At 47.6% G+C, this 24,964-nt stretch overlaps 1 protein-coding gene and 1 long non-coding RNA gene across 3 annotated transcripts in view; both read left to right on the plus strand.

Moving 5' to 3' along the window:
* LOC138686346 (uncharacterized) overlaps nt 1-19,608 on the plus strand; it is a 25,837-nt gene extending 6,229 nt beyond the window's left edge. Inside the window, exon 3 of one of the 2 annotated variants that reach the window (XR_011325683.1) lies at nt 15,893-19,608. This is a non-coding gene — a long non-coding RNA (uncharacterized lncRNA). The remainder of the gene's footprint in view (nt 1-15,892) is intronic. The other variant, XR_011325684.1, reaches the window with a different exon arrangement.
* Nucleotides 19,609-20,706: 1,098 nt separating this feature from the next.
* The window catches only part of PLPP3 (phospholipid phosphatase 3), a 45,731-nt gene continuing 41,473 nt past the window's right edge, over nt 20,707-24,964 (plus strand). Inside the window, exon 1 of the mRNA XM_069788652.1 lies at nt 20,707-21,402. Coding sequence (XP_069644753.1) covers nt 21,264-21,402 — 139 coding nt within the window. The 5' untranslated portion in view covers nt 20,707-21,263. The remainder of the gene's footprint in view (nt 21,403-24,964) is intronic.

A 24,964-nucleotide genomic window follows, 5' to 3' on the forward strand; every position in this document is an offset into this window, starting at 1 on the left:
TTGCTTTGAGAGGCTTGAGTGGCTTCTTTCAAATATTATGAAATTGAAAAAAAATCTGAAAGATGTATGACTTTAAATAATCTCTCACACTATCAGGATCATCAGGAACTCAATGTGATTATGTCCCTAGATTTGATGCTTCCCTAGCTGTTATGGCTTTGAAATCTTGTCTTTGATATTTTATATAGGCTTGCCCTTCATTCAGAAGCCATTGGGGTGTGTTCTTGAGAAACTGGCACAGTTGGGATTAGGTTTTTTTAATAAATCAGCTACTGGGGGAAAGAAAAGATTGGGACTGCAATCCATGCATAGGAATCTCTTACAGGTTTTAAGAGAAGCATTTTAAGTTACATTGCGGGGATGAGCTTTGGTAAGAGACCTGGGAAACCATGGTAACGTTAGGAAGATGGTTGAACTGTGAGTTTGCAGTTTGCAGTTTACGTAGTGGAGTGTGAGCGGGGAGAGAGACGTCTCGGGGATTTGTCAGGAAGACAGGGAGATGTGCTCGCTCGGCTGCACGGTCGGGGGAACACGAAGGAAAGGGAGTGCTTTTCCCAAGGGAATGGATTTGGACGGTTTGCAGGTGTTAGTGATTTTCTGCAAATATCAGCCCTGTACTAGCTATGCATTTATGCAGGGATTTTTTGGATACTTCCTTGCTAAACGGGACTCGTGCCTTGTTCGGAGTCACTCGGGAGGGTTATCCCGAGCAGGGAGCACAGCATGGTACCACCTGAGCAGTAACTGCAGTGGGGCACGGGGCATCTTTTCCCTGCAGTGTTTATAATCCTGTAAGAAACCTCACCTATCTCTCTGAACCAAAGTTGGGTCAATTAGGAGATTGTAAGTAAAGCAAGCAGGCTAGATGTAGCGTGTGCGTTTAAAAAAAAATAAAATTAAAAAATACATTTCTGACAGAGCATAAATCATGCTTTCTCCCCCTCACTCCCATTGCAAACATCCTTTTGAGAGAGCAGCCAGAGTCATTTTGGATATCCAGAGTCAGCAGTGATGGAGGGATTGCTTTCCTGGAGGAAGGGACTCACACAGTGCCTGTGTGGCCACGGGCACATCAGGACCCTCCCAGCCATTTTGTGCATCTGTATTCAAGCGATGTGACAGCCAGCAGGGAGAGGAAAAAATCTGGGCAAATGTAAAATCTCACCCACTCAGATTTTGAAGGTGAATCAAGAAAATGTGTCGGGGTGTGGTGGTGGGGGAAATCTAGTTATATGTAGGTTGTGGTGCCATTAAGATGGAGTGGATGTAAATTGCAGACATTTATTGAATGATCTCTCATGTCTTCCCAGACCTATGCACAGCAAGGAGAGGTGAAACTGAGAGCAAATCTCGCCTTATGAATTTGTATGACATGGCAACAGGATGGCTCAATTTATTTGGAAAAGCAGGAGAGATTTTTCACTTCTGTTGGATTAGCCTGAATCCCAACCAGATCAGAGATAAATAACAGAGCCTCCTAGAGATGGAAAATTAGCCAAAGGGCAGTCAATGCCTTTGCATCTGGATCTACACTCAGAAATTCAGATTTTTGCTGGCTGGGAGGAAAAAGCGAGTATTCCCCGCATTGTGCACCTCAATCCTGGTGGGATCATCTTCCGGGATGAAAAGTTCAGTGTCTGTAATGGTTGTGCCAAGGCTGCCACAAAATGGATGCTCAGGGGTAATTACACGACTGGCATTTTTGAGTGTCTGTGAGATGGAGGCTTGTCCGAGGCTGCAGCAGCATTGTTCGTGTAGGTCACCAAGCTTAACAAGGCAGCAGTGGAAAAGGTGCACAAACTGTTGCACTCATTTGGAGAGAGGACTTAATTATCTAGAGGCTTTGATGAGAAATAATTGCTAAAGGCTTTAATACGAGTTGCTATTGTCAAAGAAGTTGTTGTCCCTTGGCTGCTCCGCAGGAACTTCATGTGCCCAGGCTTACCCTGGCATCGATGGAGCAAGCTGTCTGGAGTTATCTTGCTTCCATACAAGGGTAAGACATCTTACATGGGCAGTAACTATTCATCAACCAAAGTGGAGTAACACTACAGTGCAGCAACCTTAAAACATGCGTGTAAACTCTGACTTGCAGCACTTGTAAGACTTATTCCTCTCCAGTCTGCGAGTCTTACTGCTATGTAAAAAAATCTTAGTGAATTAGGGCCTCACCAAAGGGATGTTATTCATATTTTACTGATCAGAAGATAAACCACAAATCGCACATAATAAAGGGTGTTTTCCCTGATTCCCAGGCTTCTGAATTAACCTCTATACAATGCTTTCGTTAATAACTCAGCAGTGTATTGCAAAAATAAACCTAAATTTGACCATCCATGTTAAAAACAAATAACCCAAAACCTCTTTAATGAGAAATAACAATCTTTTGGCTATATTTTGTGTATGTAAGTAACTGCCTCATAACACACTGATCACGCCCACTGGATGCATGCAGCAGTATTACTAGATAGCTAGGGATATAATTTTTTGCTTAGGCTGTATTGCATGTTAGTGCATCAATTTAATTTTACAGTCTGCTTGATATGACTGCTTTTATAAACAGGGGTATCATTTTACTTGTGTCCTACTGCAAGTTTGACATTAGAGTAATTTTCCAGTTTGTTCCAATGCATGCTGAAAGTAGTAAGCCTTTTCCCATGGACTTGAGTGTATGTTGTATCAGGAATTTCCTGATGAATTTGAGAAACAATGTATTGTAATAATCCTGCAGATGTTTTCTGACCAGCTCGTGTGATACAGAACTTCATCCTGCAGTAGCATTTTTGGCCCATTCCTGTGTGTTGTGTAAATGAAAGCGATTTTCACAGCTGGCCTTCCCATCGGTTCTTCCTCCTGCCTAGAGATTAGATCTCCTAATCTGGTTTTATCATTTCTTTGAATCAGCCATACTGGTTTCAACCACCCTGCTCTGCTAAGGCTGTGGAGTGCTTCCAGTCTGAGGATGCCCTCTCAGACGTGAGCCTTGGGGCTAGCCTGACCGTGGGAGCCGCACTCACATCCTCTGCAGAAATCTTTGGAGACCTGCTCTCAGATGCGAATGTTAGTTTTTCACAACCCACTTAAGTAGAAATCAAAATGTTTTTGCCAAGTTTGCTGGGCTGGGAGGAAGAATCTGGAATACGCGGATGTAGGTGGAATCTCATGAGCTTCCCTGGAGAGCTCTACACCAGCATGTATCACTGTGCAACCCAGCAATTGCGGTGGCAAAGCTTAATCAGCAACAAAATGAGTTCTCGTTACGTCCATTATTGTCATAGCTGGACTGGGCTGGGGGGGGTCTAACAAGTAGGAAACAACAAATGACTTTGGGTCTTGTAAGTCGGCCTGTGGAAATGGAGCCCCGCTATGTTTCACGACCATCTGAGTCACACATGTTCAGTGAAGGCGCTTGCAATTTGGCTGTTATCTCTGTAGGGGGAAAAGTGGAAGATAAATCTGAAGGTTTTTCCAGACAAAAGGAACTTATCGAGTAATACTGAAAACAGACGGCGCAGAGCCAAGCTTGGATTTGGCCCTTATTTTGAGCTGAGTAGAAAGAAACTGTGGCCAAGGATCAGCTGGAAAACCATTTAACCCTCTTTGAGATTGAACAGCAGCTTTGCTGAGAAAGTCTAATTTGGAATACAAGCATGAGAAAAATCAAGAGCACAATGATTTATACAGTGATTGACAACATGTCATGTAGGACAAGCTGCAAACTCACCTCCTGAAGGTTATACCGTGCATGATCATGTACTCTGATGAGGTGGAGATATAAAATACAAGAGGTTATAGAGGAAAAAATGCTGCTTCTGATCCTTTTCACCTCTTCCGATGTGCCTTTCCGTTACCCTGCCTGTGTCTCAAATTTTGTTTCAGGCACCAACTCTGTTAGGGCAAATGAAAGTAGAGGGATTAGCTCAACAAATTCATGCATCCTAATATCAAGGGCTTTTTAATTTGTGGAATTCCTCAATGTTTGTTGCATCTTGGTTCTCTGACCTCCACCTCATGCTCTTTGTTCCTTCACTTGACCATACTTTCTGTGAGTCTTTATTCTCAGTTTTCTTTATAGAGTGCCCAGTCTGACTCTTTTTTTTTTTTTTTTTAACCTCTCTCTTATCTTCTGTGATCCCATTGCCCCTCTCACCTCTCTTTCCCTTCTTAGGTCTTTTTTCCCCCATTTCTCCTTTCTTTTCCCTTCATCTTCCCCTTCCCTTCTTCTGGAGAGCAGCCCTGCAGAAAGGGACCTGGGGTTGCTGGTCAACAGCAGGCTCAATGTGAGTCAGCAGTGTGCCCTGGCAGCCAAGAGGGCAAACCGCATCCTGGGGTGCATTAAATACAGCATAACCAGCTGGTCAAAAGAGGCGATTATCCCACTGTATTCAGCGTTGATGTGGCCTCACCTTGAGTATTGGGTGCAGTTCTGGGCTCCACAATTTAGGAAGGATGTGAAGGTCCTTGGATGCATCCAGAGAAGGGCAACAAAGCTGGTGACAGGGCTGGAAGGAATGTCCTGTGAGCAGCAGGTAAGGACTTTGAGCTTGTCTAGTTTGGAGAAAAGGAGGCTGACGGGCAACCTCATCGCTCTCGACACGTTCCTGAGGAGGGGACGTGGGGAGGGAAGTGCTGAGCTCTTCTGCCTGATACCCAGTGACAGGACACACGGGAATGGTTCAAAGCTGTGCCAGGGGAGGTTTAGACTGGACATGAGGAGGCATTTCTTTACCAAGAGGGTGCTCAAACACTGTATCAGGCTTCCTAGAGAGGTGGTCGATGCTCCCAGCCTGTCAGTGTTTAAGAGACATTTGGACAATGCCCTTAACAACATGCTTTAACTTTTGGTCAGCCCTGAAGTGACCAGGCAGTTGGACTAGATGATCATTGTAGGTTCCTTCCAACTGAAATAGTCTAGTCTAGTCTATTCTGTTTCTCTGAAGGACAGCCCCAGACTGTTCTCGTGCCTTGCCTTTATCCCTCTAACTTTGTTTCCTTTTCCTCCCAATGTATTCCCTTCCTTTGATCTCTCAAATCCAAGAAAAAATCAATTACAACTGTTTATTCTAACAAGTAATTTTGGCCTTCAGCTCCTATTCCTGCTTTTTTGAGATCACAAAGTCTCAGGTGGATTCCTTCCACTTGCAAGGATATTTTCTGCTGAGTGGCCTCCTACTCTGGCCCACATCCTAAGCTTATATGAGGAAGACCTTGGACAGTCCTCTCTGGTGCTGGGCATCTCTTACGGAGGATGAGTGTGAGAAGTGTGGCCGTAAGTGCCTCTCAAAGATGTATTGGGGACAGGATGGAAAGGAACAAGGAGAAAGTAATTTGAATTTCTTGGTAGTTAGGCTATCACACTTTTCCTCTCTCTCTCAATGTAAAGACAGAGTCTTGTTGGCTTTGAATTCCACCTCTCTCTTCAGTCTGTAGTAACCAGCCCCTTTACGCAGGGTCATGATGCAGGGATGCTCTTGGAGCTCCATGTGAAGTAGAGGCAATTTTTACTCTTAAGGAAGCCCTGGTGCTTCTTGAGCCCTGGTGATGGAAGCATGTGGGTTTTTTGTGGTACTCATAACTGAAAGTCCTGAGTCATTGCTGCTGCTTCTTCATTTGGAGTCCAATGCTAGCTTTCCCATTTTTATGAAGGACGAGACTGGTGACTGTAGGTTTGCTACAGGGTTGTTGTGGGACTTCTAAGACCCCCCCCCCCCCCCAAGAACTAACCTCAAATCCGATTCTACTCCAGCTGCAAAGCAGAGGTTTTTGTCTGCCTTCTTTAACATAAACACTGAGCAATGTCTGTTAGGATGGCTTTCCAAAATAAAAACCCTATCAAAACAGAAGGCATCACATATGCTATTTCCAGTGGCAAAAGTGAGACTCGTCACTTAATGCATGATGGGAAGGCATTTCAGTATTCAAGATACGCAAACCTGTGGGACATGTACTTATGATTGTTTGATATTTCCCAGTTATTTTTAACTGATGTATCATATGATGCACATCTCTGTCTGTAAAATGCAGAGCAGCTCAAAGAATAGAGCTCTTAAAATTTTGGTTCAGGCAGCATTTTATCAACCTTAGGAATTCAGTGACAAATAAGAAAAACTTAAGGATCTGTTTCAGAGAAACTGGAGATGTAAACATCTGCTAGGCTGCCTTTTGCATCCTGTAGGGAGTTTGTAAGCTTTTTATAGCAGCTCTTGTCTTTGCATAGCACCTAAAGCAGAGGGGGGTTGAGCGATTGCTTGGGATCCCTTGGCACTGTTGCACAGCAGTTAGTTAATAAGAAGACATTGTTCCCTGTAATGTAATGCTATTATTATTTCAAATATTCTGTTAAAGTTCTTTAATCTCTCCTTGTGATCATTCCCTTCCGCATTTTTAATTATCAGTGTTTTCAATGAAGAAATGCTGAAGTATGAAAGATTAGATAAGGAAACATTCAACATCAAGAAGCTCTTTGCTCGAGGGGCTTTGAACAGGACTGTTGTATTGATTTGTTAAACCAGAGCGTGTGTTTTATCAGCAACGCATAAATCAAATGGCATCGTGCACAACAAATGTACTTACAGTTAATGGGAAAAGAGACCCCATTCAGTGAGGTGCTTCTGCTAGATGTGAGAGAACAAAAAGAGGTTGGTTTTTGGTTTTTTTTTAAATGGGGAATGATGGAGTAGGTCTGTAAGAAAAAGATTCAGCTCATTTCAAATGCGAGGGAAGCCGGTTTGCTCCTGATTCACAGTGATTCATGAGCTGTCATGCATCAGAGACAGATCCAGCCCGGCTCTGACAATATGCATGACCTGAGCGGTCTTCTAAAACAGCAGTGCCACCGGGCAGGGTGATGCAGAAAGGACCAGGAGGGGAAGCTGGACTACAGCTCCAGGAGGGGACAGCCTGATGCATTGCTGTGTAGCAGCGGCAGCAAAGTGTTTGTCTCGGGGAAAAAATCAAAGAAGCAAATAACTGAGGCTGTTGGCATGTGGGTTATTCAATGCTTGATCCAGCGTGGTCTCCTCAGCCACGCCGAGAGAGGAGAGGGCATCAGCAAGGGCTCTGCGGGCTGCCTTGGGATCACGTTCAAAGGGGGAGCTACATCTGGAGAGCAGGTCCAGCTAGAACAACCTTAAGCTCTCCTCCTGTGCCCTCAGGCTGAGGATTTCATCCATGCCCTATAGAGACTATATTTACATTCAGATATAACTGGTGAGACTGGCTCTGTTCTTGCCCTGTTATTTTCCTGCCCAGCATGGCTGTACAGACACGCTGCTCAGAGTACAAAGGACAGCAAACTGTGGTGTTTCTTTCTGACAGGTTTTGCCTCATTTTATCATAAAACAACACCTAATCAATTTAAGCCAAGCTTTACTATGACAGCTCTAAACCAAAATAAAGTCCCGCTACCCTTCTGTACACATTCACCTTCTGTTAAACTTTGGCAGTTGTCCCAAGTGCAGGCTCTCCTGTTCCTGATGTGTTGAATGATGTTGGGCAGCGTCTACCAGCATCTCCAGCAGATGTTCTCCCTCAGACCTACATCTAGCCGTGCATTTTGGGCCTTTTTTAACGTCTTTCTGTCCTGCAGAATAACAGTGTTGAAACAAGGGAGGAAAGGGTATGCATAGGACTATTTGGAATGTGTTGAAGAAACCAGGTAAAGTGTAAATAATAGAATCTTTGATCAACCTTTGAGCTGCTCAGGAAGCCCAACCCAAACAGCCCTCCTCCGGGTGGAAGGATGCGGCAGCCCCCTGCCTTGCGTCCTGCTGGCTGTTTGTCCGTGCAGCACACTCTCCAGCTACTCTTTCTCGCCTCAGGCCAGGGGTAATTGCAGTTATTTCACAGGCAGCACCCTCCAATAGATGTTCTTAAATATACAGCAGGGATGGGCCTGATCTGACTAAGATCAGTTGAGTAGGTACGTTCTTCCCACATTAAAGCCAATTAACTTTGGATGGGTATGAGTGAGAGCAAAATTTAGCCCAGTTTGTCTTCTCTGTGAATTGGTTCGTGTTGGCTGAGATTGAGTCTCACTTCTTTCCTTGAGGCAGAGGCTCCTGTATGCATGAAGGCCAGGAGTTACAAGGAGCCATTAGAGCAGGGGAAGGGCTTTGATCTCAAAATTGCACCATTTGAAATTGCAGATGAAATGAAGGAATTAATAAAGCAGCGAGCAAGCCTGCAAGTGAATCATTTTAGCTTCTCCCAGAGCAGGCTCAGTCCCAGTGGGAGCACGACTCCGGCAGGAGCCATGCGTTACCCCAAGGGTACTGAGATGCAACGCTCCTGATGGCCTCGTTGCAGCAAGGGCGAGGACGTGCCACCATTGGGAGGGGGAGATGCCGGCGGAGGCAGAGGAAAGCAGGATTAGCCGTGGATGGGAGTGCAGCATGGCTCTGGGAGACCAGTGGCGATGGGGAGCTGGGAGCTGGAGCAGGAGGCTTCAGAGGAGCAGGTCTGCACAGCCTTCACCACTTTCGCCCCAAGCTGGATGCGTGCTGTAGAGCCATTTCAGTGTGGCGCGGTGCCCAGGCAAATTCGGCTCACTTTGCGCTGTAACACTGCTCTGCAGCTTCCAAACCAGACCTGACTTGCACCCTGCCAGCTCCGAGCAGGAGCGGAGCAGCCTGAGCTCGGTGAATAGACATGCCCTGAGGCTATGTCTACATTGCAGTGCAGAGGTGAGACCTGGGCTTGGTGAGACAGACCTGAGCTAGTTCTTGGGAGCCGCAGGGCTGTGATGCACCGGGGGCATGTGGGGTGGGTGTCCCTGGGCTCTGGGAGGAGGAGGAGGGAAGTTTCCAGTCTTGGTGAGTCTCATGGCATGTTTGAGGACAGAGGCTGGGTGATAGAAGGACCTTATGGGCTGGCATGTGCTGTGCTTACCGGTGGGATGGCCGTTCCCTAGAGAAAAATCCCTAGGAAAATCATGGCCAGCAGCACTGGGAAGTGGACAAAGTGGTAGTGCTGGAGTTTGGGTAAAATACATTGCCATCCTCCTTAGGCTACACGAATCTCGGGGTTGTACTGAGGATCCTCAGCCCTGTACCCTGGCACTGGGACAAGCACCAACCGTTCAGTTGGGTGGTTCATCTCCTGGAAACCAAAACTATCTCTGCAGGGTGCGAGAGGAGACAAGGGGTGCAGCATTCGCTGGGTGCCCAGCTGTGGGGTAGTGGTGCATGGGCATGTGTGACAGGCCAACTGAAGTACCTATGGCTGCAGGTTGAGCTTATGCTCTAAGCTTTGTATGCATGAGGACGTATAGCAAGAAAAGAATAAAAATAGTAGAAACAAGTAAAACTAGCTTCTGGTGAGAAGAATACAAAGAGTTTGGTTGAAAGAAGTTGCAAAGCATGTGAAATTTTAGGGTTATTTTTCCTTCTGCATTCCTTATATTCTGGTTGCAAGTCGTATTTCTTAAGTGCCAGGCTATTTTCTACCTGTTTTCCCTCTAGCCCCGCTGCACCTCGTGTAATCCATGAAGAAAGTTCTTATGTTTGAATTCACCATGTTGGCTCACGAAAACCTACCCGAGGTTTCCCTCAAAAGCAGGACAGCCCTGCCTGGGATCTATGCTGCCCACTGAAGAGGTGGCTGTAAACATATGAGCCATTTTGGTTCACTTTACAGTCAAATGAAGAAAAGTAGGCACTTCTCACCCTATGGCAGCCTTCTCTTATAAATCTGATAGACTGGCACTTCAAGGAAACATTTTCTTTCCACTGATTGGAAACAGATTTTAGATGGCTCCAGCAGACATTATGCTTTGTAGGAGTCCCCTCCTCAGTCTGCGCTGCCATATCTTTGCTTATTCCCGAAATGATACAATATTACACAGACAAAAAAAAAAAAAAAAAAAAAAGAGATAGATGGAAATGGTTGGAAGAGGCTTTATCACAGGTGATTTTTCAGCCCGATCTTGGGAAATAAAGTCTGGTGTGAGCAAGCAGCTTAAAGCCAGAAGGGTGGCTGCAGCCTCTGGAAGAGGAGTGGAGATGATTTCCCTCCCAGCACCTGCGAGGCTCGTCCACTCTCAGCACTGAGCACTAGATGGCATCCAAGGGGGGAGTTTGGGCTCTTGAATGCAGTCCTGGGCTCCGAAATGATAATTGCTGCTGGATCCAAAAATGAGGATACCATCTGGATGGGGAAAAAACCAAAAGGGCCAAGGAGGTGGACTTTTTCCAGCTCCTGCTGCCATCCCATTGAGGTACAACTCGGTCCAAGGTCTGCTCCACAGTCTCAGCCGAGTGCTGGACCACAGGGGCTGGAAAATAATGTGACGGGATGAAGAGCAGAGGCATCGTGCACAAGTCAAGGTGCATTAAAGCCTGCATGGGTGCATCCACCCACGTCCTCTTTTTTCCCCCGAATGCTGCCAGCCTCATGGGTGCTTGGATGCGCAGCACGGTGCATTCGTTGCTGTCTGTTCATGTGCTGTCCCTTGGTGTCCCCCCTAAGGTGTGCAGTCTGGGGACAGCTGCAGGTGACTGGAAATGCAGCTGCTGTGAGCTGGAAAACATTTCTTAATGAGGGAATTACCTTTGCTTCATCCACCTTGTTTTCTAAATAAGCCAAGTTGTCCCTAGGCCATTAATGGGCTTTGGAAGAAAGCAGAAGCACCACAAGAAATGGCTTTTGCCCGGGTGATTTTTTCCTCCTTTTTACCCCAAAGGTGTCTTTCTGCTGGCGTGGGATGAGAAGGGGGAGTGTTCAGCATCTCTCCCTGTCCTACGTCTGTGTCCTCCTGGGAGGGAGCGTTCAACTTCAGCTCCAGGCAGGATTAGACCCCCAGTTGGGGTATTAAAATCTTTGCTTTTATCATCTCTCAAATAAGCAGTGACCATGAACAAGCTCCTTGGGAGAGGCAGCTGTGCTTGGCCCCATGGCTCAGCTCTGATTTGGTACGTGGGGGCGGGAGCCAGCACCCAAGCTGGGGTTCGAAGGCACCGATATGTACAGCACAGAAGCGCACGCAAAGGTGCGAGGAGCCAGACGGGATGCCAAAATGAGTAAGTGGCCGTGGGTGGCTGCCTGGGGGTGCAGGAGCCATGGGAGGGCCACGACGCTCCCTCCCCGCCTTGTTTGCATGCTGCAGGTGACCTTGAGTTTAACAACTTAATGAGGGCTGTGCAATTACAGGCATCATTTGCATGCGCCCTGTTCCTGGTTAGGAGGATGCTGAGTTACAGGTCCCAAGCGCATGCTGGAGGTGACTTGACGGTTGTCTCTCCTGAGGCTTTTCAGCCTCTCTCTAGATGAGCAAAGGAGTCTCAGGGCTGCAGCATCCCACCTGGCTGCCTGCAGAGCCCTCCTGCCCTGCCGGCACAGGCAGCAGCCAGGCAGCCCGCAGGAGCTGCCCCAACCTTATCAGCGAGCCAGTATCTGCTGCGCGCAGCACCCCGCCTTGTCGCCCCCGCAGCCCTGCGAGGGAGAAAAGATGGGGGCAGGCACTTGATTTCCCCACTTGCTTAATCCCAGGCACTCACTCCTGGGCGTAGCTTTGTCTTGCGATTCGCGTGACAGGCAGGGAAGGAGCTGTCGGGGTTCAACGGTTGCTTCACTGCCTGGATGTCTGGCACCAAAAGGGGCTGTGTCTCATCACCGCCCAGAAACCATTTTCCCTCTGAAACACCTTTGTGTTCACGCTTTTTTTTTTTTTTCCTTGTGTTTTTCTGGTGTGAGTACAGCTCCAGGCAGGGATGCAGGAGAGCTTTATCGAGGTTCAGTTGCAGTTTGAAATAGTTTTCTTCCCAAAAGTATATGTACCTATGAGAAATAGCTTCAACCCGAGCCCTGGGTAGCCCAGAGTTACTACAGACTGCTGTTTGTGTGCCCGTTTCTTTTACCTGCAATTATGGGGAAATTGCCATCGTGTAAGCAGCGAGCTGTATGAATAGCTTTATTATTTGTTATTATTAGACCTAGTTGTGTGTTTTTCTTGAGATCATATCTGCACAAGAAAGCACAGTAATAATAGCCTTTTGGACTGGCCAGGTTTAATTTCTATCATTGACTGCAAAACTTTTGAAGCAAGGTGCTGTTTACTGCTTTCTTTTAAAATCAATGGTATTAAGCAAACAGTCACAGCAGAGAGACCTTTGCGTTGTCCGGGCTGAGTTCTTGTAAGGGCAGGCAGTCATGTTGTGCTTGCTCTCCTCAGCTGGCATCAGCAAAAGGGTCTCTTGTTACAGCCTGGTGCCAAGCTATTTTAGGAAGCAAGATTCCCCTTTTATGGAATTATTTTTCATGGGAGTTGAAGTACCGAGCTCATTTGCATTTCTCTTTTTCTGTTTTGGTCTGTTCTATCTCTTGCTTTCAGGTAGGGTGTGTAACATAGAGAGCAACAGCTTCTCAACTTGTGACAGCAGCAAGGTGCTATCTGAGTATGGAAAACATGCCCAAGAATGGGTCAAGAAATAGGAAAAGATCACGTTTTTCTCTTTGAGGACCATTATCAGGAGCTTTTCATCAAAGTCCAGTAGGAAAGAGTAAAACTCAGGGCTGGGTTCCTTAATGCACATTGCAACCTACCAGTATTTTTTGGGCTGCTTATCGGGTGGTCGTGCCCATGCGGACACAAGCACGTGTGGGTGTGGAGCCACCCAGGCTGGCTGTCTCCGAAAAGAAGATGAAAACAAAACCAAATTGAAAGGGTGCCTTGTCAGACGTGTGCAATTTGTGCTTTTGGCGTTGGGTTTGTTACCCCAAAAGTCACCTCGCAGTTGGTATTTTGCTCCATTTTCCAAGCAGCTGGTGGTACCACGCTTCGCTAAAAGCAAGAGGGCTGTAAATGTGGGTGCATGGCTGGAGAAAAGCAGGTAGTGGAGGACAGATAAACGAGAACTCAAAATGCCTCACTTTGGGGGATTTTTTCCTTTCATTTTTGAACCTCAGTATTTCAAAACAGTCTCAGGGTTTGGAAACAGAAGGATTTTGACACTTAGTGTTTGATGTTGGCAGTACTGGATAAAGGAGATAAAGGGGCCTGTGACGAAGCAGACGAGCTATTTGTGATCTATTGTGCAACAACTGTCAGTGAACTTGTGTCTTTGTGTGTTTAAAGTGTATTTCCTGACATTTACTGGCAATTTTAAAGGGATTTACTCTTTGCTATTTCATAATCCCTCGTTCTGAGCAAATTTGCAGATTTTGAAGATCAGAAAAGACCATTAATGCCATAGTCTGAGTCTCTGGATAGCTCAGGCCACCTACCTTCATCCTCTCCTGTACTGAGCCCAATACTTTGTGTTCAGCTACAGCATGTCTTCTACAAAGGCACGATATGAAAGTGGAAAGATCAACCACTAACCCAATAGTTTGTTCCAAGATCTGATCGTTATCATTATTTAAAATAAAATGGGTAATGTACTTCTCATTTTTCTCTGTCTGCCTTTGGCTAGAAGAGGAATTTATGCCCAAACACTCATATAAAAGCAAGTATTTCTTTAGCCCTTTCAAAACAAAGCAAAAGATAGGCTAGATATATATTGCTGTGAATCTGTGTACAGAGAAAATAGAATAGCATCCTTCCAGTGGTTTGATGCTGTGGTCTGCAAGGCAGCTCACATGCATTTGTAAAGTCATTTGAGCTGTATTAAGGTCAATATCATAACTTGAACATCATTTCTTTTAGTGGCTTTTCTTCTTTATAGACATTTCTTCAGCCTTTTGAAATCCCATGTCCCAAGCAAAATTCAACTGGCACAGAAAAGTGAAGTGGGAAGGGAGGGTTGTGCACTTAAGGGGAAAAAAAAAAAAAGGCATTTAACTGGAAATGTGTGTGACAAATGGGAGTGGGCCTGGCTTGACCCCTTCTGGCTATTAAAAGACTGTATTGCAAGATAATTTGGGAAAATATTGTAGCTAGAGAGAGGCTGTGAACCAAATGGTTCATACCGAGTCAGTAATCTGAGTGCTATAGTTTTGTAATGTGCTACTAACCCAAACCGTGGATCCTACTGCTCCCGAGTTTTTGGGCCTGGCTCTTATCGCAGTATAAAACAGCCTATGTGAAAGTATTCAGAATACAAACAGGGGAGAAAATCCTTTTCAGAGCTATAAAACCATCTTCTCTTGTAAAGAACTTGATCGGTTTTGGCAAGACTTTCAAAGAAAACAGTGTTGAGATCCTCTCGATGAATAGGAACATTAATATATTAGGTATGTATTATGTAAATCAATACTTCAGTGGAGTGCTAGATAAGATAAATGGGAGCAAAGAGCAGGCTTTGAAGGTTGTTGGTGAGATTTTTGTGTGTACTCTGCCCCTTGAAGGCTCGGTGCAGCACTCACAGCCCACGGGGATGTTGAGGTCCTTCAGCCCCCTCCTGCTCCTGGGCCGCTCGAGGGACCGCTGCAGCATCACACTCCAAATTTTGTCAACCTGCAGCACAACCTTGCTCAGGCCACAGCCTTGCAGCGTCATCCCCAAAAAACCTCTTTTCTCCCCATTTTATTGCGAGGGGTTCCTTCACAGTTTCAGTGCCGATGGAGGAAAGCTCCTCCATGGCAGAACTGGGCTGCACAGCCCCTTTTCGCCCCCCCGGACATTGCATGGCAGGGATGGCCTGGGTTACAGCAAACCCAATTTGTGTGCTGAAGCAAATATTTGGGGAGGGTCCAGCTTGGTCCTTGCAAACACATTTAAATACTTCAGGATCGCTGACAATGAATTATCGAGATAGAGACTTGAGAGCAGATAAGGCCAGGGACTTGTGCATTGTATACAAATACATGGCCCGACCCTCGCATCTCACGTGAGGCGGCAGCGAGAGGGATGCTGGAGCTCTTCCCTGGCGCATCTCCATTTTCATGTCGTATAGTTGTGCAAGACAGGGTTGACAGAGGGATCCCCAACATATGGGGCCACATGCTTCAATTTTTTTCTTGCACTGCTTCATCTCTTGATGAGCCTCACCATTACTCCATATATATTTTGCTTAAGACATCTTTCAAAAGCCTCTCCCTGCTTCCCTGGTTACGTGCCCAGGCCCCTCCAGTACCAACCCATCAGAGCAGCATCTTGGGTCGTGTTCAGAAGACGCAAGCCCACGCTGCTCCTCTGCTCAGCATCGACTTTCCTGCTGCCCCACGGTGCTGGTGACCAGCCACTCACCTGCCCCGTCAGCGCCCGTGTTCATTGTCAGGGGCTTGGCGCTTTGAAGGCGATGCCAAAAGCTATCGGGTGGCCTATAAAATGGTTTGGTCTAGACGCGGAAAAAGATACTCTTTTTTTTCTTTCACTTTTCATTGGGATGCTGAGCATTTTCAACCAGGTTATTGAGACAGTTTGCAACCAAAAATCAATCCAGCCTGAAAAAATGTAGGTGTACTTGTTTACATTATAAACCACAAATCTTTGCATCCCGCAACAAACATCTGGGAAGTGTCCAGACCAGACATTACAAATGTGTTAACTACCCTGAGTTAACCGGTAATCAATTCGGGGCTAAAAACTCGAGTGTGGACCTTTCCTCTGAGACTGCTGTTTATAACGGGGCTTTCATTTAGATCCTGACCTAGAAGCGTAATTAAACCATGGCACATTCTTGACTTTCAAACAAACTTCTGGGAGCTTGCCAGCACAGAGCACAGACCCAGATTTTACCAGGTTTGAAACGAGCGGTGATGTACCAGCTCTTTCATTAACTGTTGTTGATGGTGAAAATGCCTGCCCGGTAGAAATTGTGAATTATACAGACAGCCCTTTAAGGCTCTGCTAATAAACACATGAAAGGATTTGAGGGAACTATATGAAAATACTGGTCTATTGAAATCCTTTTTAATGCCACCAGTTGGGGAGAAGGTGTATCATTCAGGGCTGGAATTTCTAATAATTAACGTGCCTCTTTTGTAATTAAGACTCTGCTTTTGATTTTTGCAGTCCAGGTTTGCTCCAATTTCTCCATCAATACTGAGCTGTATCACCTGGCAGCGGGAAACCAGAGCCATGACCTGCTGGAGCTGCTTTGATGGAGCTGAAGGGTTTGGTTTTTCCAAGCAAATGCTAAGGAAGGGCAGTAGATGGTGCTGTTATTCTCTTTTTTGAGGACAGGGATGGCAGGCTGAAGACAGAGGCACAATTGGGACCGTACACAAGGTGTTACCAGTCCCCAGTGCCCCCAAATCATAAATCAGGCTCCTTCGAATTCTGGGATTTGGCCTTCAAAAAACGTTCAGATTAAATCAAAAGGTGTCCTTTTCTACAGCTTGTGCGTTTGGATCTTTCAGGTGAGATTTGGAGGTCACGTTTTCAAGCTTTTTGTTGTAATCCTGTCACTTGAAAATTTATCTTCCCCCCAACACACACTTTGTAATAATGCAAAGTGGAATCCTCTAATCATGTCAGGAGCCAGCAAGATTTAGGGGAACTAAATTAAATTAAGGAGAAATACCAGGATTGTGAAACTTGGCAATAGTACAGATGCTGGTTTCAAAACAGACTGGTCTTGAAGGTCGTTGGCAAATCAAATGCATCTGACCCCAAGTGATCTGGGGTGCCAGGAACGGGTCCCTGACCACAGGGCTTCCTACCCCGTGGGTCACTGAGGCACGTGCTTGAGAGATGACCTTCCTGGCCTGCATCAATCTGGAGACGCAATTTCCTGAACAGCAGCAAACGCTGTATGAGGATGATATTTATCAGCTAATTTTTTCAAATGACCTGCAGATTCATGAGGCTTGATCCTTCCCAATGGCATTGGAGAGGGCGGAATTAGGCCCCCTTTGGATTTCACTTTTACTTGCCTCTCTCTGCAACGACAGGTCTAAGTCCAGCCTTAGCAAACCTTTCTTAACGGGGCAGCAATGATTGTCCAGGTTGGACAACTCGGCACCGGTGAAGGTGGCCCGCGTGTGAAAGCAGGCAGGGGACGTGGCAGTTCTCCTGCTCTTAACCTCCTCCTGCCTTGGGGTTGGCTTGGCAATGCCCCCAGCTCCCTCCCTGCGACTTGCAGCTCTTCTCGTGGTGTTTTCTCCTGCAGCAGCTGATGGTGCTAAAAATAGTCTTGAACAGGGTAGTGGTGGTTCAGCTTTGGATTTCCCAGAAGTTTACTGGTATTTTGGCCTTGTGACTCCAGTGTAGGCCACCTGATGCACAGCACGTAACTTTGCTCCGATTTCCCTGTTCGCTGGGGAATAATCTTAGATAACATATGGATAACAATCAGCGGACTGAACACAGCTCACTTTCTTATTTTAGGATTGCTAGAGACATAGTCATTAAGAGCTTCAAGAAATACAATAGCAGGGCCTGGTCCTTCCCACGCTGCGTGTCCCCTCTCCAGAAGACCTGTTGCCAAATACTCCCCATGATGGAAAAGCAAAGTGGGTTCCTATATAAAACCCCGCTGAGGGGACAGGGGTGGTTTGGCGCTGGGCTGCGCATCAAAATGAGCGTGCAACCATGCACACTTTAGACATCAAACTGCTCTGCAACGTCATTCGTGTTTGCAGCACGTCAGGAAGAGCAGGAGAGAATCTCTACACTTGCAAGCAGGGCAGCCCAGAGCACTGGGGCCGCATCCTGCCCAGCTGAGGAGCAGCGCCGGGAAGACAGGGTCCGTGCCGGCGAAGGGCAGCGCTGCTTGCCAGGCTGTCGCTGCACCCCAGCGGTAATGCTGGACTAATGAAACACGTCGTAGGGACTAATTAAAGTTGTGCTGGGCCAAGGGGAGTGAGATGGAGTAAGCAGGAGTGTAAGGGCAGGCTCCAGATCCATTCCCCACTCCAACAAATAGTTATTTTATGTTAAATAATGTGTGGGATAAACTACTTCTATGAGCCTCAGAGCAGAAACCGGAGCTTCTCTCTCCCCAAATCCACCCTGTGTACCGGGTGGAAACACGAGCTCTCAACAGGCTCCTCTTTCCCCAAACCAGACCTCACTGTCCCCTTTGGACACACTCTTCTGTGGATGATAGAGAAAAAGTAAAAACAGGAACTCTTTTACTTTTTTTCTTTTTTTTTTTTTTTTGGACAAGAAGCCATACCCTTTGGCCTGGATCATGATGACTGATCATGCTGAACGAGGAGGAGCTTCTCTCAGTTTTAAATTACTGCCATGTAATGAGCAGGTTTCCATGTAGTTGTGTCCCACAGATACAAAGGTGCAAGGGGCAGCATCCAGTTTCTGCCCCTTTTTCCCATTCCGGGAGTAGTCTTAAAGAGCTTATTCTCTTAAAATGACAAGATTGAATGAATAAAACACAGTTCCTGTTTTAATATTGTTGGGTTCTGAAACATTCCAGTTAACGTTTAAATCTGGGCAAGAACAAGTTTTACTGCAAATGTTTTATCTTTCCACAGATTATATCAGTGCTGCGTGCCTTGTTCATCACGGGGCTGGTCCAGCTCAGATGGGAAGGTGGTGAAAATGTCGCGAGATCAGTCGGTCTCCAAAAATGCTGGGCAAGATTCACTAATAACATAAACTCAATTGGTTCAGTTAATCTATATAAAGAAAAACCTCAGTCCATAATGGGAATTTAGAGTCTGACCGAAAGGAAAAGCTGAGCCCTAAAAGGATAGCTGTTGCACGGTGTATTCAATAATTGCATTTATGAATAAACAATTATTACCAATGAATGTCTTGCATATTATTGACAAAGGCACAGAAGCTGCTTTTTGGTGCTGCTGACTTGCCCATTGTCAAGTGTGAACTGAGCAATTGTAGTGGCTGCTCTCTTAAGAAATTGTCCAAGATTCAGACTTGTGTGCCCTGGCTTGCATCAATTAACAGTACAATCTTTTTGTTATGAAAATGCAAACATTAGTAGCCTGAGGGGTCTTGTAAATGCAAATTAAAACTATAATTTAAATTTCCCTTTAAGTACAAGAAAGGCTCTTTTTTGTTTGTTTGCTGTTACAATGACAAGTCTCTTTTTAATTTATTTATTTCTTTCCTTTTCTCGCTTTAAATGCAAAATTGAATTTAGCCCAGGGAATTTCAGCGGGGATCATTTGCGATCAGCAGATTTGGGGATGTGGGGAGGCTGAAGCCAAAGCCGTGGGCTCCTCTCGCAAGGGCCAGGCTCCGAAAGTTGTGGGGAAGGGTGGATGCTTGGCCCCGCAGCGGAGGTGGCGAGCTGGGCTGGGCAGCGTGCCCGCAGCTGGGGGAGAATTCCCATGTGAGGATTCTTTCCACTCACTTCAGGCATCCGAGGAGCCTAAATTAGGCACTCACACCTCTGCCACGGTCAGGGGAAAGAGGGAGAGACCTTGAGATGTGCTCTCCAGAGGCAGCTTGGCCCCTGGGTGGGTGATCGTCACCGCGGGGCATCGTTTTGGGCCAAACCTGATGGGTTTGTGCTCAGTGCCATAGGGTGATCGTGGGCAAAAGAGAGGCGTCTCCTCAAAAGTGAGGTGGGAGATGGCACCTGAGTGCATGTCACTGAGGCCTCATGAAAGAATTGGAGGCAAGTCCAAGGTTTGTTTTCCCCTTTCTTTTTACACCGCACATATAAAAGTAAAATATGAAAACAGCCACTTTGCTTTCTTCCTCCCAGGCTGGCCCCAATATGCCCAGGTATGTGTCTAAACAGATTCCTGGAAAACCTGCCCTTGCCGAGGCCCAATCTCTAGTGCTCGGGTTATAGTCTGCAGCTCTGCAAAAAGCAGCAGGGAAACGTCTCCTTGCTGGGGGGGGGGCGGGGAGGGGGTCCTACCTGCCCTCCCTCCCTCCTTCCCTGCCTGCCCGCCTGCCTTTGCAGGCGGAGGAACACCAGGGACCCAGTAGGATACGCACCTCGGCACAGGATTTGGCCCAGCAGTGGTTTGCCAGCACACGGATGGAAGGCTGAGGTCAGATACAAGACCAAAAAAAAAAAAAAAGAAGAAGAAAAGCGGTTAGGTGCTGTCCTGAGCAGTTTCCTTTGGTACCACACAATCTTCCCACCGCCCGTGCCCCCGGCCGCCCTGCTCGGAGCTGCTAGCATCACCATCCCGCCAGCCCAGGTTCCTGGGAAACCTTTCGTTTAATTCCTTGGTGACTTTTAATTAGACCAAAGGGGTGATTAACCAACATAATAATCCCTCCCTCGACTCCAAATGCTCTCGTTACACTCATTTTATGAAGGTGGCAGTGCTGGTGCAGGAGGGCAAAGCTGCTGGAGTTTGGTGGTGGCACCCAGCGGGCGGGCGGCACGGCCAAACCCATCTTCCAGCCCTGGGCAGGATCTGGCCCTGCTGGGGTGCCCCGTCGGGGTCTGCCAGGCGTCGGGGTCTGTGGGTACCACACACACCACATCCCCTCGAAAAGAGTTTGTCTCAGCACACGGAGCAGAGCTGGAGGGCAGGAAGAAAAACCAGGAAAAAAAAAAGTTTCAAGTTATTTGTTACTGGTTTTTCTCCCCTTCACACCGTTACCACCTTTCGGGAGTCCTGCAGCTTTGGATCGGCTGGTTGTTTTCCTTCCCCCCCTCCCTCTCCCATTGCACTCCTCTCTGGTTTGTGAACGCTAGAGGCTCCCTCCTTCTGGCCTACGAAAAAACTTTAGTTCCTGACTCTTTTTTTTTTTTTTTTTTAACTTCCCTCAGGAAAAAAATGTGGACTTAATTATCTATGTAAAATGTCAGATGCAGGAAAGGGGCTGTGCTTACTTGGATATCCCATCCGAGGCGAAGTGACTGATTCCCCCCCTCCTCCTCCTTTTTTTTTTTTTTTTTCTTTCTTTTTTTTTTTTTTCCTAAGGGGTGGAAAGGACCTCGCGAAATAAAAGTGCAGAAACAAGCCGGTGGCTCCCAGAGCGGCCGGGCCGGGCGCGGCGGGAGCCCCCAGCGCAGCGCGCAGCCACCGCCGAGCCCACCTGCCCTCGGGACTCAGCACCGCCCGGCTCCGCACTTTTCCCCCCCTAAACTGAGCTCTTGATACATACACAGCTATATATTTTTATCCCTCCCCCCCGTTTTTCCTCCAGGACTTTTCCACCGCCTTGGGACACCCGCAAACTTCACCCTCGCCCCCCCCCCCTTTTTTTCCCCCCTCCCGCCCCTCCTTTGCTGGTGGTTTTGTGCTTTGTGGGTTTTTTGTTGTTGTTGTTTTGTTTTGTTTGGAAGACCCGCCTGCCTTTCGCCTCCCGTGCCCCACCGGAGAGGCCGGGAGCGGCTCCGGCAGGGCGGGCAGCACCTCCCCGGCTTCACCGCGTGCGAGCCCGGCCCGGCTCGGCTCGGCGCGGCCCGGTTCGGCTCGGCTCGGCACGGCACGGCCCGGTTCGGCACGGCCCGGCACGGCACGGCTCGGGCGTTCCGCCCCCGATAATGCAGAGCTACAAGTACGATAAGGCGATCCCGCCGGAGAGCAAGAATGGGGGCAGCCCGGCGCTGAACAACAACCCGGCCAAGAGCAGCAGCAAGAAAGCCCTGCTCATCTGCCTCGACTTTCTCTGCCTCGTCATGGGTGAGCGGCCGCGGGGGGGTCCTCTCCCCTCACACCCCCCCCTTCCGCGGGGTTCCCACTTGGGGGAAAAGTTGCGGCGGGAGGGGAGAGCGAGCCGAGCTCGGCCGGCCCCCGCCTCGCTTTTTCCCAAACAAAAGCGACCGAGCGGAGCGGGGCCGCCGGCCGAGGCGAGCCGGCCAGGGGGGGCCCCCGGCGGGCGAGAACGGGGGGCCGGCCGGGGGGGGAACGCGGCCCAGCGCGGGGGGGGGCGGCTGGCCGTGCGGAGATGTGCCTCCCCTCCGCTCCTCCGCGATTTACTGATTGTTAACTTTATTTATTTACCCTTTCCCCCACACACACTACCACGGCCTGACCCGGGGGGGGCAGCCCGGGTAAGGGCGGTACGCAGGGGGCACTGCGGGCTCGGGGATGCGACCCCGGAGGGGGGGGGGTGTGTGTGTGTCCCCATTCCCCGCCGTACCCCCGCACCCCGCCCGGCCGGCGGCACCTCGGTAGGAGCCGGGGCCAGCTCCAGGTGGAGGTAGTGCTCTACGGGTGTAAGGGTCCTCTGTTTTTGTTAATAACGGGGGGGGGGGGGGAAGAGGAAAAAAAAGAAAAAAAGAGGGGGAAAAACAGAAAAAAAAAGAGGAAAAAAACGGAGGAAAAAGGAAAAAAAGAAAAAAAAAAAAGCAGCTGTTGCCACTTTATAGTTACTTTGCGTTGCTCGGCTGTCTGTCGGCTTTACCAGCAGTTCTGGCTTTTCTTCCCTCTCCCCTTCTTGCGCCCGGTGCAGGCGTCTCGCTCGATTCTGTGAAAAATCGAAGCGCTCGCCTCGCAGGTATCTCGGAGTCCCTGGCAGAGGTCTTGGTTTGCTAGCCCGCTTGGCTTTTTTGGAAATGGGGTATGGCGTGTAAGGAAACTGTCAACAGTCTGTCTCCAAAAGGTTTCGCATGCCAAAACATCAACCGTTCAATTGTGGCTGCGATGCTGAATATTTAATTGACAGACACAGGCAGGGGAAATCAACTGGCTTCCAACAAAGAGATTAATAACACAACAGCACGTGAGTTTAATACTCCAGACACCACAGTCTTTAAAACAATTGTTTCTGCTTAGAGCCCGTTTTTTAAAGACTGTCAGTTTGATTTAATTTTTATGTAGTTTATTGATCATCTGGTGTATATTACGAGGCACTAATACATTAAGAAGAGAGGCATGGTTTTCTCTTTATATTCCCACAAGAATAGAGGCCAGTGCAGAAAGCTTCATCTTCTTGTATCTGGAAAAAATAAAAATACTGGATAGCCCATATACGAAACTAATATAAGTAGCTTGACTTACCTCACTTATTTAAACAGAAGGTCGGATTCCTAGTAAAACCGCTCCTAGGAGTCAGAACTTTTAAACTTTTATTTACGCAAGTTTTCTTAACTTCAGGCGTTCCTGGCATGACTAAGTGCTATTTGAATGGGTAAAGGGTTTGGGTTTTTTTTCCCCTTCTCTAGACTAAGGGTCCTAAATGAAAAAGCAGTTAGTTGACATGTGTTATTCTACTTGTGATAGTTTGGGTAAACAGAACTTATCAAGCATCACTGGAAGGTATTGTTAGCGGGGAATAATGTGATACAGCAGAAACTGTGATTGTTGCTTTGTTTCACGTTACTACAGGTGGAAATCAGAAAGTAAACAGCGGAGTTGGTTTGTTTTTTGGTTTGGGTTTTGTTTTTTGTTGTTATTCTTGTTAGTGTGAGGAGCATTTAAAAGTAAGAGCGTGAATTCAACAGCTGAAGGAAAGTTTAGATCTGGCTGATGAGCAGCAGGTGAAGAGCACGGGTGGGACGAATTAAGGGAGGTGATTATGTGATGGATAGCCCGTGATGTGTGTTTGGGGATGGGCTTTTCAAATGCACCCAGACCAGTAGTATCGGACCTGCTGGTGGATGACTGGGCATGAGTTGCTGTGAAAGCCAGCTGCCCCACTCGCAGGAGGCTTGGCTTGCTCCTCTCTCTGCCTTTTACTAGGGAAAACTAAGAGCTTGTAGTTTCCAAGCACTTGATTCCCATTTTCTTCCTTCCTGAGCTTGTAAAAAAGAAAAAAAAGACAATGCCAAACACAAAAAAAACCCACTTTGAAGGTGAAAAAAAGGTGTTCTAGCTGAAGCCTGTAAGAGAAAATTGGACAGGTACAAGTTGATGGGTATTTACGTGTTCAGTAAAAAAAAATGGGAATCCTAGGTAAGATAACGAGAAGCAGAATTGGGTGAAATGACTCAGTTTAAGGTGGAGGGACTCAGTAGAGGTCTTCTGCTGGCGCATGTAGGCGTGTGGCCAATGGCCTCCAGTGCAGTTAAACTGAGTTACGCCTCTTGAGCGGCTGCCCAAAGACTTTCAGAGTAGCAGGGAAACAGAAGGCTTTTCCTCATTTGAGGACCACTCTAGGAAATACTAAGAGTGGTCCTCTGATTTGCAGAGGCCTGTGACGCTGCATTGGCTCCTACTGCAGGTACTGCTGTAATTCTGACCCGAATCGATTTTCTCTGCGGGGGAAGTGAAAAGAATAAACTATGGCTGAAACGTTGACGCACGTCAGTGCCCTGTGAGGTGGTAGATGTGTACAAACCCTTCTTTGTTTACATACAAATTTAAACAAATTACCCAGAAGACAATTATCATAACCATCTAAGAAAGAATAAGTAAAGCAGAGCTATCAGGAGCTTCATTCAGCTTTAATTTGGCGTGAGTCGCTAGAAAGATCCACTTTTGTCTTTCATCGTTAAGTGCACTGGTTATCTTGATAGTAAATGCATAAGGGGAAGATTTCTATCTTCGTTCCTTGGGGATCGTGGGGAGCAAAATCGTCGAGCCATTGGCAGAAGCGTGTTTGTTGCTGGTGGAGTAGGTCGGATGAAGATCCGCTGAACCGGGCCCCCCATTTCTCCTGCATTTCCGACTTGCGTTGGGTTGGCAGGGAGCTGAATATTTTGGAATACCCCGCTCCCCTAATGAGTGCACTTGGCACTGACAAATCCCCGGGTTCTTTTATGAACGAGAGGTTTCATCACCAGCGCCGTGAACTTCCCAGAATTTTCATGTCGGCGCTGAACTCAGTAAAAGAGGCAGAAAAGAACTGAGTGTGCATTTATTAAAGCAGGTCATCCGAGGGGGGAAAATAACTTTCTCCATCTGCTTCCTCCTCTCGGGAGGGCTCTGTTTAGAGAATTAGAAGATGCTTCCTGAAATTGTTAGGGCCTCAGGCGAGCTCGGTGGTGTGGAAGAGTCCCCGCTGCCCCGTCCCTGTCTGGCTGGTCACCGCGACCCATCTGAAAATGTGATTGAGGAGCTCAGCCGGGGGGGGACACACCTGAAGTTGCCCCCGCTAAACCAGTCAGTGTCTTCATGTTGTAGAGCTGTGGGGAAATCTCTGGGCAGCAAAAAAAGAGGCGTGATGGGAGGACCTCACTCCACCTTCATCCGATCACCCTCAGCCCAATCACAGCCCCATCCCTTTGCCAGGAGTTTCTAGCACCTCCTGCCCAGAGCGTAGAGTTTTTACTGGGAGGGACTGGTGTGACCCACGGCCCGA

This window comes from Haliaeetus albicilla, chromosome 8 (genome assembly GCF_947461875.1).
Source record: "Haliaeetus albicilla chromosome 8, bHalAlb1.1, whole genome shotgun sequence".
Classification (NCBI taxonomy): domain Eukaryota; kingdom Metazoa; phylum Chordata; class Aves; order Accipitriformes; family Accipitridae; genus Haliaeetus; species Haliaeetus albicilla.